A 20862-nucleotide genomic window follows, 5' to 3' on the forward strand; every position below is an offset into this window, starting at 1 on the left:
GGGGGGGGGGGGGGGGGCCCCAGCCCATCCTGCACCCTCTCCAATCTGGGGGGACCCCTTGGATGTCAGACTGCCCGTTTAGGCCTAACATCCCTCTCACAATCCAGGACTGATGGCTCCCAACCGCTCGCCCACCTGCCAGCCTGATCACCCCCTAACCACTCCCCTGCCAGCCTGACTGATGCCTAACTGCTCCCCTGCCAGCCCAATTGCCCCTAACTGCCCTCCCCTGCCAACCTGGTCAACCCTAACTGTCCTCCCCTGCAGGCCTGGTCGCCCCCAACTGCCTTCCCCTGCAGGCCTGGTCCCTCCCAACTGCCCTCCCCTGCCGGCCATCTTGCGTCCACATGGGGATGGCCATCTTGCGTGTTGGAGTGATGGTCAATTTGCATATCACCCTTTTATTATATAGAATAGTTATGTATATTTATTCATGTGTCCTCTGCTCTTACTCAATAAACAAAGTACCAAATTTAACAGGAAAAAGTCCAAAGAAAGGAAACCTCATTGAGACATCATGGCCATCTGATCTGTCTGTTCAACACAAGGCCATTCTGGATGGTAAAACCTCACCTGTCGGGAACACTTTGTTTCGCGAAGGGCTTTTAGGCTCCCATTCCAGTGTAGTAGTTGGAAAATGGTCATCAGCTCCTACAAAACCCAAACACCTGTCATTAGTCTCAAAGCAGAAATGTGAAAAAAGTGCCTCAGTGAGAGCTGAGCAGGGCATGACTCTGACCCCCAACTATGTCAGGGAAATAGGACACACAAGATTGTCAGGACACTTTGAGACTTTCAAACACCAGAATCCTAGGCTTCTGGAGCCTTCTTCCTTCCCTCCCCTGCTATATCCATATTTGCACAACAAAATGGCTTAATAATTTATAAATATCTTTCAACATTAAAAATTATCTGAATAGACCAGTGAATCTGAGAATAATTTATAGGCATCATAATTTTTGAAATTGCCTGAGAACTGGAAATACCTCAAATGTTCGTTTTTAAATGAATGGCTTAATAAAGTATTGAAGGGCAGCAGAATATGCCACCCAAAATATGAATTTAGAACATGACACCACAGAATATGCCACTTTGATATATTGATTATTTTGAGCTGAAGGCACTTGGAAAACAGCAAATGTAGAGAGAAAGTCTCTCTGAGCTCCTCTTATCTGTCTAAGACACATCCTCCAAAAGGCACCTGGTTGTCATAAATCCCCCCCCACCCCCCAGGGAGTTTCACTAACCTGGGAAGGCAGACTCATCACAGAAGAGGAAACTGGACATCCACACCACACCCACACAGGCTTTGTCACATTTATTCTTCTAAGTACCCATTTATCTTTCTTTAAAGTTACCTACTTTCCCTAAAACACCTACATCCCCTTCCTCTTTCCCTATTATGATGGTATTTAATCCTGAATTCTATACCACCTCAGGAGGTACTCATTTTTCCCTGGGTCTTTCTCATGTATACACAGGGCATACATGTCAATAAACGTGTTTTTCCTCTTCTTAATCTGTCTTTTATTACAGGAGTCTTAGCTAAGAACTCAGAAGTGTTCTGGGAAAATTACTTTTCCTCCCCAACAATACATTCACACCACTGAATATGGTGCAGTCATAAAGAAAGGATGGGAAGGCTCTCTAGGTTCTAATGTAAAGAATCTCTGTGATGTATTGTTAAAACAAAACAAAACAAAACAAATAAAATAAAAGCAAAGTGCACATCCTGTATACTGTGTGCTACTAGTTGATAAAAACGGAATAGGAGATCTCGGTAAATATTTGCTTGTAAGTGCCTAGAAGAGTTCTGACAAGATACAAAAGAATTGGGTAACATTAGTTGCCCCTTGGGAGAGAGCAGGGATGCCTTGGGACAGGAGTGGGAGGGAGAACTTCCTCTGACATTTTTTTGCACCTTTTGAGTTTTGAATCATGTGACAACATTACATATTAGAGAAAAAATTAAATTAAAAAAATCAGGACTAAAAAGTAAATATAAAACATATAATAGGCAAACTATAAATACTGTAAAAATATTCCAACATTTATAAATTCAGTCAAGAAAATTCCTTAAAATATGAACAATACAGTAGAACTGACATTAAAATACACCCACCATGGTGAGGGCCTGGGGTGGAAGCAATAAAGATTTAAAAAATTATACCCACAGTTTCCAATGGCCAGTGCTGAGCACAGCATTACACTTTCTATGAGCTTCATCCTTGCTCTGCTCGGTATCAAGGGCAAGCTAAAGGGAATAAACGTGCTGATGATTTTAATTCTCTAATGTGATTAGAACTGGCAGTCTTCCACTGAAGTTATCTGCTTTTCTTTTCTTTCCTTTCCTTTTCTTTTCTTTCCTTTTTGGTCAGAGACACATTTATTTTGGATTAATACCACAAACCACAACCTTATAATGATCAGAAAATAACACAATTAAGGAACTTCCTGGTCATGAAAACCAGTTATGAAAACCTTACATGTAGACAGATGTCCAACTGCCCATTCAAAAAGCTGACTTTCACTGTCTTTACCTCATAATAAAAAAGTTTTCATTATGAAAACCAGGAGGCCCAAAGTCATTCTGAAATTTCAGACATCTTAGGATTATTAGGTAAAATTTAAAGCTATAAGGTAAGCAGAAGAGCAAATAGCACTATTATCATGTTGAAAATTGCCATTAGAATGTAATGTGTTTCTTCTTTTCAGTTTGGGATCCAGTTTGGGATTTTGTTCTTCTACACAGTAAGCACCCCCAGAGACTTCAGTAAAAGCAAAACTATCTGTTTTTATTCATTAAAATCCAACGTGCAAACCAGCAGAATTACTCCTGCCCCAAACAGAAAGCCTGCCGCCTGCCCAGGGCCCTGGGTCCAGTGCCAGGGAGGCTGCCCCTCTCATGCCTGCTCGCCGCCACTTCTCCCTGCCCCACTCCAGACTTTCACTCCGTCACATCACTCTGCTAATTTGGAAAGTGAGAGTGGTTTGTTCTATAACCACAACCAAGTGTTGCCTAACCTCGCTCACAACATCTATTTGTTGTTCACTTACTTATGCACTCATTGGTTGATTCTTGTATGTGTCCTGACTGGGGATACCCACAACCGTGGCGTATTGGGAGGATGCTTTAACCAAAGCTACCCGGCCAGGTAAATGTTTATTTATTTATTTTTTTGAAGAAAATAAATACCACTTCCACTCCTCCACCTGCGTTCCCCACCCCCCGTCTTCATGTAAAGTTGACAACCCAGAAGATATACTGAGTTTATTCTGTGGCTTCAATAGCCCTGCTGGCATTGTCCTTACGCCCTTGTAGCACAGTTTGAGAAATAGCCTATTGCTAACAGGCTATTCCATGTTCTGACAACTGCTGCCTGATAACACAGCTTCCTCCAAGGCCTACAAGGCCCTCACTCTTATCTTACACAAAGCCCCTTTCCCGATAAATTCCCATCATTCCATATGGCAATCCCCCTAAGACTTTAGAACCCACAAATTCTGCTGCAAACAGAACCAGAGACCTTTCTTACATACCTTGGCAACCCACATCTCTCAAAAACCCCCAGAGACTTGAACTGTTTTTTGCCTGCAGGACGAGGGTCACCCTCCTTACCCGCTCTGTTTATCTAAATTTCTGATCCATCACCAAGCATTTTTTTTCCTCTTCAAGTAACACAAGCCCCTCTTCCTCAGTGTTGCTATTGTTTCTAAAATCCTTCAGGGAAAATGACCTTCCTTCTGCCTTCTTCCATTATGCTCCCATCTAATTCTTGCCCTCCTCATAGACATACTAATCTTGCTATCATTATGTGGAAAGTTCCACATTCTTTCTGTCCCAATTCTTTATTTCCCCTCATAAGACCAAATTCATTCTCTTCAGATCTTCCTGAAGCTGCATGAGCCCTGGGCTCAACCCAGGAAATCTTTGTGTGCCTCCCATTGATTCATTCCATCGGAAATCCTGGCATGACTGCAGACTGGCCAGGAGAGGGCCGCTCCCTCGTTTCACCAGGATTCCTTGCTGCCTGGTCTTCCAGACCTGTTTCCTACCTGTCGAAGTCCTGTCTCTTTAAAGGAAGCCTGTTCCATGAGCTCTATGTCCTGTTCCTCACAGGAGTTTCCTGCGGGGCTAACTGTTCTGTGGACTGAACTAGAAACCTGGGGATTCTGGGCATCTTGAGAGATAAACAAGCAGCTGGCCTACAGGTTGGGTTGGGACTAGGGTTGGGTGAGTGAAGCAAGCTTAAGGTGAGTCATGCAAGTTCAGGGTCTTTATTTAAAATTCTGTCATTATTTAAAATTTTGACATTTTGTCATGAATGTTTGTATGTTTTGACTTTATACAATATTGTGTTATACTACTACTCATCTTGATTACTGAGGTGTTTTTTAAAAAATATTATTTTATTGATTTTTTTATAGAGAGGAAGGGAGAAGGAGAGGGATAGACTTAGAAACATCAATGAGAGAGAAACATTGATTCAGCTGCTTCCTGCACACCCCGTACTGGGGATGTGCCCACAACCAAGGTATATGCCCTTGACTGGAATCGAACCTGGGACCCTTCAGTCCACAGGCCGATGCTCTATCCACTGAGCCAAACCAGTCAGGGCATTACTGAGGTTTTCGACACTCCTTTAAATTTTGTGCCTGAAATGAGTGCCTAACTCTTCTCACCCGGTCTGGACACTTCTCATGGGTTTGTCTCAAGGTCAAGGCCAGCTTTGTGAGCTTGCGATCTGTGCAGTCACCTAGGATCTCGAGCTTGGAGTAGTGATCCACTGCCTTTAATAATTTATAAGTATCTTAGTAGTTTTTTTTAACAAAAGGCCCTGCATTTTCATTTTTCCATGGGCCCCATAAATTATGTAGCTAGTCCTGATCAGCAAAGTAAAATTAAAATAAAGTGGAAAAAAAATCAAGCCTTGTGTGTGTTTTTTTCTCTTCAGGGAAAATTTACAGCTTTCTTGGTTCACTTTGTCATTCATTCCATTTTAACCACTACAACTGGGCTCTGTCCTCACAGTGCTTCCTGGTATTGCCTCCTGGTAGAAACACTGGCCCTTCAGCTGCTATGTGGGGAGGTGGGGAAATGCACACTGTTTCTCTCTGGAACTATGTCTGGGGGACTGGCTTGGTTCTGTGATTCATCAGAAATAAGAAAAACAAACACTATAAATGGAGAACTTGAAAAACAGGTGGGCACCATCTCCCCACCCAAGAGAATGGATTTAAAAGGAAATTTGTTTATGAGATGAGGTTTTAAAAAGCAACCTGGAGAATTTAACAAAGATGTAAATAAACAACGCGTCCTTGGATTGCATTAGTCTGCAGAATAAATATATTAACCAGCGTCAGTCAAAGTCGGCCTCGAACCTGACCTTGACAAGACCCAGTGGCTAGTGCTGTCACCATCCCTCCCCCCAAACATCAGGCAGTTTTCTCTAAGGCAAGGCTACCTCAAAACAGGCATCCAGGCTTCCCTCCCAAGTGAAGGTAAGCAGAAGCCTATCAGGTTTTCTCTGCGCCCTGCCTCCTTGACAGCGCCCCTGGAAAGCCTGCGGGCAGTCAGGAGACACCAGCCTTGTTTTCATACGGTGTAGTCATCTATGGGTAAGCACACATCTATTACCCACCAGGGGTACTGACTGCTGGGTCGACTGTGGTCAACTCCCATCATGTGCAAAAACAAGCTGATGCATTTAAGCCCGGCCACCAAGGAACGTGCAGGCCCCGCAGGCAATAGAGCTGGTGGGGAAGAAAGGGATGTCTGTGCTCCAGGCCCTCCTCCTGGGTTGCCAGCATCCCTACTGGGGAGGGGGATTTTGGATTTTTCCTGTCCTCACATCTTCTTCCTTCCTCTGTACCCCACCCTGTCCCCAACCTCCCCTCTGTGAATTTATGAAGCATTTCCAGCAGGATTAAAATTATTTCACATATTTAAATCTCTTACAACATAGACCACACAAGAAAACACAGCCTACACCAAGGCAATTAAAGTATTACTGAAAGGTGGTTAGTATAGCCTTTCATAGTAGTTGGATGAAATTTTAAGAAATAAAAAAGAAAATCTTGCCTCCTATCTTTGGCAGACTAACACAATGGCATTCAAAAATCATTCTTGGCACTGAGGGCGTGCCACCTGCCTCCTCACCTTCCCCAGCCTCCTGCACTCCCTGCCGCTCCCAGCCCACACCATGATCAAGAAGCCCTCATCCTCTCTGTCTGCTTCTTCCCTCAATACGCCCACACCTAGATGTTGACTTAGACACAGACATTTCCAGTGACTCAGAATTACAGGCTGAACTAACACCAACCACTGACCCAGAGTCGCCAATGTCCTGATGGTACAGAGTGGACCACTGAGGATTACTTAGAGAATACACAAGTTTGGGAATTGTCTACGGTGTGGAATCAAACACCTCCAGCTCTGTGGAAAAAGCCACTGAGGAGGCCACAGTGCGTGTCACTGGTGATTATTTGGAAGAGCCCATGACTAGAGTGCCAGAGGAGCCCAGCACCTCCACGGAAAGCGATGAGGTCATCATCTCAGCGCTTGTTTAAAACGAGGCAGATTCTCCATTGGCTGTGATCTTTGCTCTGCTAACCACAACTGTCTAAGAAGATTCTGAGCTTCTGCACAAGCCTGCTATTCTATTATAGTGTGAATAATTGTAAAAGACTAGTGAGCCATAGGATGTACCCAGCGGTACAGTGTAGGTAACTGTCCACAGACAGAGGGGATACATTCCTTAAACATGTCCCATTTAATATTGGGTCAATAAATATTCGTTTAAAATGAAAAAAAAAATTATTCTTGATTTTCTGAAAATAGATACTAAATCATATACAAGCTACTAAGTACTGTGGCAGGCAACATTCATTCTATAACAAAAGAAATGCAATATTTTTTTGTCGGGGTTGATAGGGGAGAAACTTTTAAAAATGGGGTTCTTTGAGAAAATCACTGTGCTAGACACTTTATAAATGTCATATATGTAAGTCCCACAAAGATCCTATACAATGGGCACTGTAATTCTTATTTTATACATGGGAAGCTGAACCTCATGCTAGTTCAGTTCACAGGTGGAAAGTGGTAGAGCCAGCTTCACATACAAGTCTTCAAAAGTTTGTGTTCTCTCTCCTGTGTTATGATCCTCCCTTTATTATTTTTTTGTTTGACTTTAGATTGTTGCTGGGGGTAAGGGAAGTACCCTTTATGGTCCCACCTTTTTATTCTACAGCAAGGACCCTGAAATGTTCATGCAGGGAAGTGACCCTGTCCTCATCTGAAACCTTTAGTTTATATAAAATTGTCAAGAGAATCTACCCAGTAGCCTCCGACATAAAGCAGTCCTTCTTCAGAAAGTTATATAATAAAGGTTGTTAAACTTCATTGATCATTTACAATATGCCAGGAACTGTTCTGGACTCTTTCTATATAGTCCTATTGGATCCTCATAATGGTACTGTGAGGAAATGCCACTACTATTATGTTCCCTGATTTATATGCAAATGAGGAAGCAGATTCAGAGGTGAGAAGACCAGCCAGGCTGAAAGGGACCAGCCCCCTCCAAAGCCTGGGCTCAGAACCAGAAGTAGATCTGGGAGACAGAGGATGTTCATGATAAGAGTGGCATTCTCCCAGGCTTTTAGATTGTGTAGCAAAATAAACAAGTGGCAGGAAGTCAGGCACCTGAAATTCCAGCATGGTCTTCCCCATATTGGACTCCAGCATGTAGTGATAGGCGCCGATGCTGGTGCTGGGGTCGTCAGCGTCGTCCAAGGTGCCCTTGGGAAGGAAGCAGAAAAGGGAACTGTTATGGACGTTCCCTCCTCTTCTTTGGGTGATCACAAATTAATACCGTGGCCCTACAGTACCTTCTATTGGCCTAACATTGCAGGTGTGTATTCCACAACCAAGTCTCCAGTTGATTTGGCATAAAATCCTTAATCTCTCCAAGATTCAGAGGAAAGAGGATTTTGTAATCAATTTGAATCTGGCATTCCATTAAATTGTTGGCTGATTATATCCTCACTAAAAGAATAATTATCCCAAAGCAGAAATTCCTGTGCCCTCGCACAGGGTTTTGTTGATAGTGGCGTTAATGTTCTAGTGGTTGCCCACTTAGGCTGCCTGCAGGTGTTATTGGAATCTTGAAATGATGACCTTGTTCTGGTTCCAATGATAACCAGGCAAGATTATGTAACTGACAGGGAAAGAATTCTTCAGTTGTATGGACCATTCATATTTTACTGCCATGATTCTTAATGGGAGCTTTTCATAATATGCTGGTGTTCAGCCTGGAAACATGGATCTTGGTTTATATTTTTTTACTTCCGGATCACTTAATCTTCAGCAATCAAGGTGGGTGGGTGATGTGTAGAAATGGAATTCTCCTTCAATTTGGTTAGGGGGAGTGGCAATAAAAAAGCTAACATAAGGTCTGGGGCCTGCCCTTCAATATCCCCTGGTCTTGGATTCCTGAGAAGGTGGGCAATGACTTTGTGAGGCTGAACATATGACTGCCAACATCAGATAGCAGCAAATTTATAGCTTTTGAATGCAATAACATTAACACTGCTGCTGAAATATTTATGTTGGCTTTTTAAATATCCCAGAGGAAATCCATCCAGAAGCCTGCAAATCTTATATATTTTCTTTCCTTAGAAATTTCCATGAAAAAATGATAAATTACATTTACACTGAGGGCCCCTCCCTGCTCCTGAGTAAATTCCACACATAGAAATCAGGCATCATTTTTCTAACTTCTCTTCCTCAAAGGCACTTGAAATGTGCAGGGCAGCGAAACAAAGGCTTCCTTTCATCCTCAGAGCAGATATGGAACAGAGCTCCTGAGGTCTCAAGCCTGGTCAGCCACTCTCTGCCCCTCCTTCCCTCTCCTCTGTGTGATAAGAGCATTTATGAGGGGAAAGAAAAGGAGAAAAAAGGTAACTGCTGGTGTGATAATGTCTCCTTCATTGTCAACAGCTTCTCCAGAAAGACCGACCCTTTACAGTCGGATTGAGGGAATCAGAGAATGAAAATCTCAGGTCAGATTTATTCATGCTAAAGACAAGCCAGGAGTTGACTAGCCCCTTTGGCAATGCCAACTTCCTGCCCTTGGAGGACATACAGGGAGACAACTACCACAGCGGGGACCCAAGGCTTCCTCCATGGCTTATGGTTTGGAGGTATCAAGGATCAGGGGCTCCACATAATTCATGGGGTAACTCGCCTACACCTGGATCGCGGAGAAAACATCCTATCTAAATTTCTAAGACAAAGTGTTTTGCTCATAAGCACTTTGTATTTAGTTATGTCCATTACAAACATTTTCAAAGCCCTCTGAAAGAAGTAATTGATTAAGCATGACAATTCTAATAGTTAACAAATATTGGGCATACAGCTTTCCCCATATCTAAGCAGTCATGGGGGTTGGGGGGTTGGCATTTTTAAGAACTTCACATCATTTGTAAGATTAGTTAAGTCGGGGGTTGGCACTTTTAAGAACTTCACATCATTTGTAAGATTAGTTAAGTTTCGGGGGAAATGAGCTAGTTTATCTCTAGAGTAAAGCAGTATTTAATTGCGTGTGGTCTCAGGCTCTCAAACAAATCAATGCTTCTCAAACAGCAAACATTCAAATAAAGAAATCAAGGTGGATCAAATGATCTGCCTTGATTTAAGGCTTGATTAATTGTGGTTCAGGAAGGTTAAAGAATATTACTGAGATGAAGAATAGCCAGTTCCAATTTTGTGATTTCCAATCCAAGGGTTCTTTTTGCTGAAAATTAATGATTTAATGGATAAAAACTAAATCTGCCCAATTCTTTAAAAATGTGCTCACTTTAGCATCTCCCATGATTCAAAGGCCTCAGTATTCTAAGAGCAGCCAGCTCCTCCCTTCCCTGGGGTACTCACGCTGGTGGAGGCAACTGCTTCCTGCACGCTCTCCATAATGAATTCCTTGGTGATCCTTCGAGAGGGCAGCTCATTGAACAGGGAGTTGATTAGGGCCACCTTAGCTGCATCCCGCCTGGCCTCGGCTCTACTTAAGCAGCACTTGAGAAGGAAGGAGAAGGGGAGTCATTAAAGGATTCAGCATTTCACCATTTTGTCCCTACCTCAGTGGGTCTCTAGACATATCTGTTCATATATTTACTGTCTGTACCTCTTCTTTCACACCCATTGCTAATCCCCTGAAGATCATACAGATTTTCTCTGAGCCCTAGATTCCATGCAAATGTCTTGGTTGGCCTTCAAATTCTGTTTTTGGTCTTATTTCATAGTCATTGAATGGCTACTATGCACCAGAGGCTTTACATACTGTTAATAAATAATCACAAAAGTCATAATGGCTACTTCTATGTGCCAGGTAGTTATATTCATTATCAGGGCCTTCCTCAAATCTTTATTTTTGAGAAAAAAATGTAAGGAAACCGGGAAGTAATTAAGGACAGACGTTCTGGGGTCAGGTTGCTTGGCTTCAGGCACTTGCTAGCTGAAAGACCCTGGGCAAATTAGCCTCTCGGTGACTCAAGTTCTGCCATCTGTCAATGGGAATAATAGTAGTCCCTATGGAATAGGTTTGAGGATAGCCTCAATTAGTTAATATAGGTAAAGTAGTGAGTCTACCTTACACATGGAAACACTCTATGAGCACATTCCAGTCTTATACTTTTTACCTCCAGGTTAGGACAAAGGGGCTGCTGTCGAAATCTATTGTTTTTGCTTTTCCAGCATTTATCTTCCCACCTTCCCTCTAATAACAGTTCCTTGATTTTCTTGAGGGCCACCTTTTCCACCTTGGTTTCTGTCCACACAGTTTGCGTCAACATTTGGCCTTCCTGAAGTTAGGGGCCGTAGGCAGCCCATGATTAGTAACTCATTAAAAAAAATATTCATTTCTCCCAAATGTAATATTGCTCTCCTTCTTCCCAGCCTGGCTTCCCTGTGGCTCACACAAGTCTGCTCAGTACATCCTGATTCTTTCCTGTTCTGTCTCTTTCCTTACCAACTACAACTCTTATTCCAGTTCTGGCTCGGCGTGGACCCTGGGAGTCCAGAGAGAGGGATGAAGTCCTATGGGAACTGCACTGTCCCCCGAGCCCACCCCTGTTGGAGGCCCCCAGAGTGTGATGGCCTCTCTCCCACAGTTCCTGTGAACTGTCCAGGGTCCTAGACTCTATGCCAAGACTCTTAGAGGAAAACAAGCCAGAAAGAGAAGCCCAGGCCCAGGTCCTGGTCAACAGGGTGGCCATGCACCTCTGGCTCTGCCACTCAGTGACGGTGAGACTGGGATGCCAGAACTTTGGGGCTTATTTCCTAACTGAATAAATGGGGACGGTAGCCTCTTTGATTTTAAGGCTCCTGATACCTACAATGCATGATTCTCAGAATCAGTAGTGCTCGGTGACTGATGTGAAAGAACAGAGAAAGTAGCAAAGATCCCACTTCATGTTGCAGTTTCACAGCCTCAGTGGCTTGGTAGCACCACCGGGAAAAGGTCAAGCCCCTGTGGTTTGCTTGCAGCACATTGACCATCCCTGCACTGACCCAGGAACACTCCCAACTCACAATAGTGTGTCATCTAAAGGCCCAGGCTCTCCTCCCCAACTCCACAAATCCAGATAAGCCTCCTGAGGTCAGGCCCTGGCCCCTCTGATTTCCTCCTAATGTGTCAGGACCCTAACAAAAAAGAACAATTAAAAACAACACAAAGAGATTTCCAATATCACCTCTAAATAAAGAATTACTAGTAAGCTGAAGGTCTAAAATGTATGTGAAAAGCAGCTTGGGTTTTTCTCCAAAGAAGACTTTGGAGTAGCTTGAGGCAGTAAGCAAAGCCATTCAAGGTTTAGACCTCTCCCAAGGTGTAGGCCACCTGTATTAAATCGTGAGGCATGGCTTTGCATTATGGACTTGACTGGGAATTTATGGGACGTTGAGTTCTGAGTCAGCAAGTATCTCACTAAAGCATGGGTGCCACCTCTTTTAGGAAGTCTTCCCTGATCACTCCGAAGGCGGGCTGGGAGGACCGCTGTCCATGAGAGGCACTCACACACTGTTACATAATTGTCTGCTAGTACCTGCCCCCAGACTTCAGGCTGCGAGCAACCTAAGGGCAGAGTCTGTGGCTTAGTCATCTTTAAGTCTCTGGATCTACAACACAGTTTATTGAATGAATAACTAAATGCTGCCTAGGAAATCTAAACACAAATCACTAATGCACCTAATAAAATGCTCAAGAAATCCTCTTAAAGAGGAGAATTAAAGATACATATTTACTATTTTTAAAAAGTCCCTTTTAAAGATACCCTGTGTACTATGCATAATCCAGTAATGTAAAAATATATTAATACATAAATTTCAGAGGGACAATTGGACATTAAGTTCAGACAGTTTGAGATTACCATTTTTTTTGTCTGAGTATAGGATATGTTTATTATTCTTTGGAAAATCAGTTCCTCATTAAAAAGCAGAGAAAGTTTCTGCAAATAGTACCTGACATCTATAGGAGCAGCTCATTTTAATAGGAATTTGCTTTCCAAAATCTATAATATTGCCGTTGGGGTTTCAGAACTTAGATTCAGACCTGTGCACTCTTAAGAAACTTTATAGAACTATCTAAATAATAGCAATTGAAACCGTCCTTCACAGAGAGAGACCCAGTAAACACTATTTAGATGAAAGAAGCTATCTATTTTAAATAAGCCCCGCTAAGTACCAGATCAAAGGCACCACATATACTTACTAGTTCAACCAAATGGCACTGCTTCTGAGATCAAAGTGCTGCGGGGCTGAGGGAAGGAAGGAGCCTTTACCCAGAAAGCACGGGAAAGGACTAGGTCTAGGAGACCGCACCAATAGCAAGGTTTTAAAGTGGACACATGTCTTTACTTATTTCATTGTTGCAATGTACAGAATCTTCAGTTGAAATGGGGGAGAAAGTGTACCAATTAATAATAAGCACATACAATACGTTCTGAGCCATCAAAGGCTTTTCTTACAATGGTTCTTTGCATTTCTGAAAGACAAGTACTTCAAAATGTTTATAATGTTAACCAGCCGCTTTCTTCTAAGTTTTGGAGCTGGAGCTACAAATCCAAGTCAGTCAAGGCCGCATATTTTCTTTAGGGATCTTTTAATGGGGCCTCTCGAACCTGAAGGACCTGTGTGTGGGCAGGACATTTAGCCAAAAGCAATCTGCTTGGCAAATCGGAATCAGAGTGTGGATTCTGCTGAGAGAACAGGCACGGTTAGCGTTACCATCAAACAGTGGGAAGAGCTGCAAGAAAATAACATATAGTAAGTGACAGAACATTTTATTGACGTGTCCAAACCGGTCATCAAAGACATCAGTTGGAGAGTGAGCGAAGCATGGGGTTATTTCAAAGCAACTTCCTGCTAGAATTAGACTTCCCAGATCGTATGGTTTATTCTGTTTTTCAGCCAGACTCCAATCATAAATACAGATTTGCAAACCGTGCCTTATCTGCTAACCATTCTTACTTGTTAATAGAGAGAGACAACTTCTGTCCTTCGCACTTTGTGAAAGTGCAGAGCTGGAATATTTAATAGCCGGGATTTTACTGAAGTCAGCTGTGGATTTCTTAGGCATGTGGAACCACATGCTTTTCAAGTGGCTAGCAGACCCCACTCAGACATTTATCTTGATGCTCAGATGCCTTTCATTTGCTGGTAGATTATAAACCACTGTAATCATTTCAAAGCCTCCTGGCTCTAATCTAAAATTAAAGCAAAAAAAGCACGTCTGTGGCATTGCTAAGGAAAACTATGTAAGGCAGTGGTAGCCAGCCTCTGAGAGAGCCCCCCCACCCCCTGGGATCTCTGCCTCCTGGTGTTCATACCCTCGTGCAGCCCCTCTCATGCTGTACTCTACCAGTAGAATATGGCAGAAGGTACAGCATGTCACTTTTGATATTAAGTTGTAAAAGCCACAGTGGCTTCTGTCTTGACACTTACTCTCTCTTGGAGCACTTGCTCTGGGGAAGTCACTTCCATGCTGTGAGCAGTCCTACAGGAAGGCACACGTGGTAAGGAGCCCATGCCCCTGGAAACGGATCCTCCAGGCCCCATCAAGGCTCAGGTGACTATAGCTCCCTGACCGCTTGACTGCAGCCTCCAGGAGACCCTGAGCCAGAGCTTCCAGATTCCTGCTCCTCAGAAACAGTGTGAGGTAACTTGAGTTTTGAGGCAATTTGTTACCCAGCCGTAGATGACTAATACAAAGGCTTTGCTCATGTCAGGTAATAAGGAATTCTCTAAGCCAGTGGTTCTCAACCTTCTGGCCCTTTAAATACAGTTCCTCATGTTGTGACCCAACCATAAAATTATTTTCGTTGCTACTTCATAACTGTAATGTTGCTACTGTTATGAATCGTAATGTAAATATCTGATATGCAGGATGGTCTTAGGCGACCCCTGTGAAAGGGTCATTCGACCACCAAAGGGGTCACGACCCACAGGTTGAGAACCGCTGCTCTAAGCCCACTGTGATGGAGAGCCCAATAATAGTAATCCTCATTGCTGAGCTAGGCACTTTATGTTTATTGTCACATTTAGTTATTACTACAATCCTATGAGGTTGGGTTTATTGTTATTCTTATTTTGCAGATGTGGAAACAGAGGTTATATGTCCCAATGGCTCTGTCCTATAAGACTGTCCCCACTGCAGACACCAACTGCAAGTCCAGGTTGTCACCTGCATTTCTGATCAACCAGCTATAAACGAGAGGTTCTTATAACCCCCCTCCTTCATCGTTTGCTAGAATGGCTCACAGACTCAGGGAAACAACTTACTTACTAGATTACTGATTTATTATGAAAGGTATACCCAGAGGAAGAGATACCATACACAGGGCAAGGTATGTGGGAAGGGGCTCAGAGCTTCCATGCCCTCTCTAGGCACAATCCTCCCAGCTCTCCAGATGTACACCAACCTAGAAACTCTGCGAATCCCACATTTAGGATTTTTATGGAGGTTTCATAATGTAGGCATGATTGATTAAATCTTTGGCCATTGGTGAGTAAGTCAATCTTCAGCCCCTCTCCCCTCCTAGGAGGTCAGAGGGTGGAGCTGAAAGTTCTAACCCTCTAATCACAAGGTTGGTTGCCCTAGCCGCCAGTCCCCATCTTTAGGGGCTTTCCAAAAGTCACCTTATTGGCACAAACTCAGGTGTGGTAGAAAGGGATTTTGTTATGAATAACAAAGGGTTTTAGGAGCTCTGTGCCAGAAACCAGGCTGAAGAACAAATATATATTTCTTATTATAAATCACAGTACCATAATGGTAAATCCACTGCTGCTAACATCAAAAATGCTAATTTCTCACAAGGAAATATCTCAAGGAAAGCAGTGTTCAAGCTGAATAAAAAAATCCTTTATGACAGTTCTAAATTTAGGCCCTTAGGAAGTATATAAACACTACCGACTTAACTAAGGTCTCAATTTTCTTTCTCTGCTCAGTAGTTTCTATTTCTTCCATGATAATTTTCCAAAGTGCCCACACTATGCAATGAAAAAGTAACCATCAACCAAGATTAATTGGACCATAGGCCACCCCCATATAGAATAGTGGCTAGTCAATTTTTTAGGATGCACAAAAGTTCTTAAGTTAATTGAAATACAATTTTGGTAGTCATGAACATGTCATAAGAATAGAAATGCATAATAAGAAACTGGTTTTATAGTTAATTATTTCTTAAATACTTTAAAATTATTGATGTGTGTTACTATTCATAGAAAAACCTTACAGCCAGACCAACACAATTTATACTCTGAGCAATTACTTTCCTCGTGGCCCTTATTTAATTAATAATTTTCCCCACGTTTTGTATTAGAAAATCAGTAGGATACATGCATGGAGCAGCTGTTTCCTGACCCCAAGCGTTTACTGTACATACATCCCAACTGTAGTGCTTTCTTTAGGAAAGCAGGTGAAAAGACATTGATATAAGTAACATCTCTCCATTTTAAACATACGACAGACCTCTTAGGATTATTCGTATTTTAAAGACATCAAGAAAAAATAGGTCTGCAGATCCAAAACGTATAAAACCATGTAGTCACACTCTACTTAGTGCCTACTAAGGCTAGCCAGGCAGTTGAGAAATGGTCTGTGAAGAGCAAGGCTTTTGAAAAAGAACAGTCATGTAATAGCAAGTGTGACAGATTGTCCCTACGTGGGAACTCAAAGCTGAAGATGTCCTCCCTGGACTCCAGGGCAAGTCAGTGTTATGTAGGCGGCATTCACTGAGCTCAAGAGCACATGGTACCCAAGGGGATCTCCTGAGCTGGGACTTTACAGGTGGCAAAACCAAATAAACTGACTCTGTGAGAGGTGAGAATTCTTGCCCAAATCCTTTAGGCTGTAGTGTCTGTCATTCAGGTGGTTTGTGACTCAGAGTCCAAGTCTCAACAAGTGACCTGACTTGTGGAGTGTGTGTGTATGGCCTGCCAGCTCTGGTCAGTGTCACCAACACCTCCATTCCATCCTGACAGCAAGCCATCAGCACCAAGAATGCCACAAACCAGGCCCTGCTGCTAATTGTCCCCCTTTCAGTTCTTTAAGACCTTGTGTGCCCTCGTCTAAGCATGAACATTTGCATGTGCTCCAATTTATCTAATTGTAGATATATTAACATTTCCCCCCTTCCAGATGGTGATGTGAAAAAAGGGCAACTGGTGAAATGAGGTCACCCAAGTTAATATCATGTGTCTTTCTCTATAGGTCATGTTGGGAACAATTTGGAGTTCTGTGTATGCAGGGAATGGGGGCTCTTTGCTAGCTACGGGGGAGGGGAATGGTCTGAGAGTCCAATTTTCAGAGAAAACTCACCAGTTCCTGTCAACTGAAAGAAACGTTTCATGCACATGGCGGGTCAGAATGTTATTTTTCTAATATAAACCACCTGGCCTCCTCCTCATTTACCTCTGCCACACATGCTATTCTACACACATACCTAGACCAAGGGCCCTGGTAACTATTACAAAACCATGTTGTATTTTGCTCCTTGAGGTTTTTTCTTTTCCCTTTTTTCTTTTTTTCCTTTTCTTTTTTCAAGTTAAGGTGAAGACAAGATGAATTGATCCGGGCTCAGAGTTTTGGTTTATTTTTATAGTTGCTTTGATGTAAAGGGACTTGGCTCTGATTGCACGGAGAGGGGTGGAGGGGGGTTGGGGGAAGATGGAGGCAGCCTTTCTTCCTCATTCAGCAAGTCCTGACACAGTGAGCATCTTCCTAAAATTTGCCTCGAGGAGCTGGGAGACGCGGATGGAGAGCCTCAAGCCTTTATTTACCAAGAAGCCCTTTCCCAAGTGTTCCTTTCTCTACACTCCGCTATTCTCTTTGGACACCAAGCACCTGTATTCATTGTGCTTGATAAGAAAAGACATAAAATAAAGGGCTGGGGAATAAATATAAGGTTTCCTTAAAGTAATATGCACTTGCAGTTTCATGGGCAAATTGTTGCTGTTTGATCATTAGCTGACATATGATTTTCTTTCTTTTTTTTTTTTTTTTGTGGTTAATGTTTGCAGCAATTAAATCTTTATTGTTCAGGTTACATTTGTTCCTGTGGGGAATAATAAGGTTTCCTTAAAGTAATATGCACTTGCAGTTTCATGGGCAAATTGTTGCTGTTTGATCATTAGCTGACATATGATTTTTTTATGGGAAGGGGTTACAGCTAATCTTCTTATCTTTGGGTCTCATTAGTTACAAAGTAGGATGCTTTCCTGTGAAGATTTCTACCAAGAAACACCTCCTTTAGAAGTGAAGTTACAATGCGTAGCATGCTGTGCATCTGAGTCAAATAAACAACTCTAAAGACAGAGACAAAAGAGGTCATGGCTGATTTCAAATAGAAATACAGCATTAGTAAAGGGTAACAGTCTCAATTTTATGGCAGAAACTAACTCACTTCTTAGGGCATGGAATGTTAGAACGAGGCCTTAGTTAATAATTGGTAGAAAGAGAGCATTACAATCCCATTAAGCCAAGTCCATGATTTAATAAAAGTTTCTCTTAGTCCTTCTCTCCTGGGAAAAACTTAATTTTATAAACTTAGCTTATTGTGATTTAAGTATCCTTTTACTTCCCTGGACTTTGAGAAGAATCTTTCAATGCCTGAAAGTATAAAATATGTGTTTTATATCTGATAACATAGGTGAAGTATGCTTATTGTGGTAGGTAAAAGTGAAACACCCTAGTCTTCTTTTAGCCAGTATGAGCCTTTGAAAGTAGTTTTTCCAGGTATCTTCATAGGCAAAGGCTTTGGTTTGAAAACTAAGTGGCATAAGAATTAAAGGCCTTGCCAAAACCGGTTTGGCTCAGTGGATAGAGCGTCGGCCTGCGGACTGAAAGGTCCCAGGTTCGATTCCGGTCAAGGGCATGTACCTTGGTTGTGGGCACATCCCCAGTAGGAGGTGTGCAGGAGGCAGCTGATCAATGTTTCTCTCTCATCGATGTTTCTAACTCTCTATCTCTCTCCCTTCCTCTCTGTAAAAAATCAATAAAATATATATTTAAAAAAAATAATTCTTTATTGTTGAGAGTATTACATATGTTCCCTTTTTTCCCCCATTGAAGCCCTCCAGCTGACCCCCACCCCCCACCCCAGACCTTCACCCCCCTATTGTCTGTGTCCATGGGTTATGCATATATACATACAAGGTCTTTGGTTGATTCTCCAATTTATCTAATTGTAGATATATTAACATTTCCCCCCTTCCAGATGGTGATGTGAAAAAAGGGCAACTGGTGAAATGAGGTCACCCAAGTTAATATCATGTGTCTTTCTCTATAGGTCATGTTGGGAACAATTTGGAGTTCTGTGTATGCAGGGAATGGGGGCTCTTTGCTAGCTACGGGGGAGGGGAATGGTCTGAGAGTCCAATTTTCAGAGAAAACTCACCAGTTCCTGTCAACTGAAAGAAACGTTTCATGCACATGGCGGGTCAGAATGTTATTTTTCTAATATAAACCACCTGGCCTCCTCCTCATTTACCTCTGCCACACATGCTATTCTACACACATACCTAGACCAAGGGCCCTGGTAACTATTACAAAACCATGTTGTATTTTGCTCCTTGAGGTTTTTTCTTTTCCCTTTTTTCTTTTTTTCCTTTTCTTTTTTCAAGTTAAGGTGAAGACAAGATGAATTGATCCGGGCTCAGAGTTTTGGTTTATTTTTATAGTTGCTTTGATGTAAAGGGACTTGGCTCTGATTGCACGGAGAGGGGTGGAGGGGGGTTGGGGGAAGATGGAGGCAGCCTTTCTTCCTCATTCAGCAAGTCCTGACACAGTGAGCATCTTCCTAAAATTTGCCTCGAGGAGCTGGGAGACGCGGATGGAGAGCCTCAAGCCTTTATTTACCAAGAAGCCCTTTCCCAAGTGTTCCTTTCTCTACACTCCGCTATTCTCTTTGGACACCAAGCACCTGTATTCATTGTGCTTGATAAGAAAAGACATAAAATAAAGGGCTGGGGAATAAATATAAGGTTTCCTTAAAGTAATATGCACTTGCAGTTTCATGGGCAAATTGTTGCTGTTTGATCATTAGCTGACATATGATTTTCAAATGGGAAGGGGTTACAGCTAATCTTCTTATCTTTGGGTCTCATTAGTTACAAAGTAGGATGCTTTCCTGTGAAGATTTCTACCAAGAAACACCTCCTTTAGAAGTGAAGTTACAATGCGTAGCATGCTGTGCATCTGAGTCAAATAAACAACTCTAAAGACAGAGACAAAAGAGGTCATGGCTGATTTCAAATAGAAATACAGCATTAGTAAAGGGTAACAGTCTCAATTTTATGGCAGAAACTAACTCACTTCTTAGGGCATGGAATGTTAGAACGAGGCCTTAGTTAATAATTGGTAGAAAGAGAGCATTACAATCCCATTAAGCCAAGTCCATGATTTAATCAAAGTTTCTCTTAGTCCTTCTCTCCTGGGAAAAACTTAATTTTATAAACTTAGCTTATTGTGATTTAAGTATCCTTTTACTTCCCTGGACTTTGAGAAGAATCTTTCAATGCCTGAAAGTATAAAATATGTGTTTTATATCTGATAACATAGGTGAAGTATGCTTATTGTGGTAGGTAAAAGTGAAACACCCTAGTCTTCTTTTAGCCAGTATGAGCCTTTGAAAGTAGTTTTTCCAGGTATCTTCATAGGCAAAGGCTTTGGTTTGAAAACTAAGTGGCATAAGAATTAAAGGCCTTGCCAAAACCGGTTTGGCTCAGTGGATAGAGCGTCGGCCTGCGGACTGAAAGGTCCCAGGTTCGATTCCGGTCAAGGGCATGTACCTTGGTTGTGGGCACATCCCCAGTAGGAGGTGTGCAGGAGGCAGCTGATCAATGTTTCTCTCTCATCGATGTTTCTAACTCTCTATCTCTCTCCCTTCCTCTCTGTAAAAAATCAATAAAATATATATTTAAAAAAAAAAAGAATTAAAGGCCTTTTAGATACAGATCTTTGCAAGGAACTCGTCTGCTGTGAGGGTACCATGTCACGTCTCCCAGCTGTGCAGTCCTGCTATGCAACACCAAACATTGGGTAAAAGCAAACAAACAAGCAACAAAATCAGTCAACAGGCTGCCTATGGCAATTTTACATCTCAATTTCCTGTGGTGTCTGGCATTGTACAAATGGGCTAAGTACTGACCCCAGTGTGTAGCGCCTGTATTTATTATTGTGGAGCAATTTTAACAACAAAAGCTTGTGAAAAAGATATGACACCCCAATGAATTAGTGTCCTTCAAATAAATTGAGCTCTCACATCCATGTTTCAGCCAAGGGATACATTTTTTATTCAACCATAACTCAT

The 20862-nt window shown here is 42.3% G+C and overlaps 1 protein-coding gene across 2 annotated transcripts in view; it reads right to left on the reverse strand.

The window, feature by feature from the left end:
• The window catches only part of LIX1 (limb and CNS expressed 1), a 48431-nt gene that overhangs the window by 3333 nt on the left and 24236 nt on the right, over positions 1 to 20862 (reverse strand). For both annotated transcript variants that reach the window (XM_005871529.2, XM_005871528.2), the window contains 3 exons: positions 9932 to 10072; positions 7703 to 7798; positions 574 to 651 (listed from right to left, as the gene is read on the reverse strand). In XM_005871529.2, the coding sequence (XP_005871591.1) occupies positions 574 to 651; positions 7703 to 7798; positions 9932 to 10072 (315 nt within the window). The remainder of the gene's footprint in view (positions 1 to 573; positions 652 to 7702; positions 7799 to 9931; positions 10073 to 20862) is intronic.

Source organism: Myotis brandtii, unplaced genomic scaffold (genome assembly GCF_000412655.1).
Source record: "Myotis brandtii unplaced genomic scaffold, ASM41265v1 scaffold344, whole genome shotgun sequence".
Classification (NCBI taxonomy): domain Eukaryota; kingdom Metazoa; phylum Chordata; class Mammalia; order Chiroptera; family Vespertilionidae; genus Myotis; species Myotis brandtii.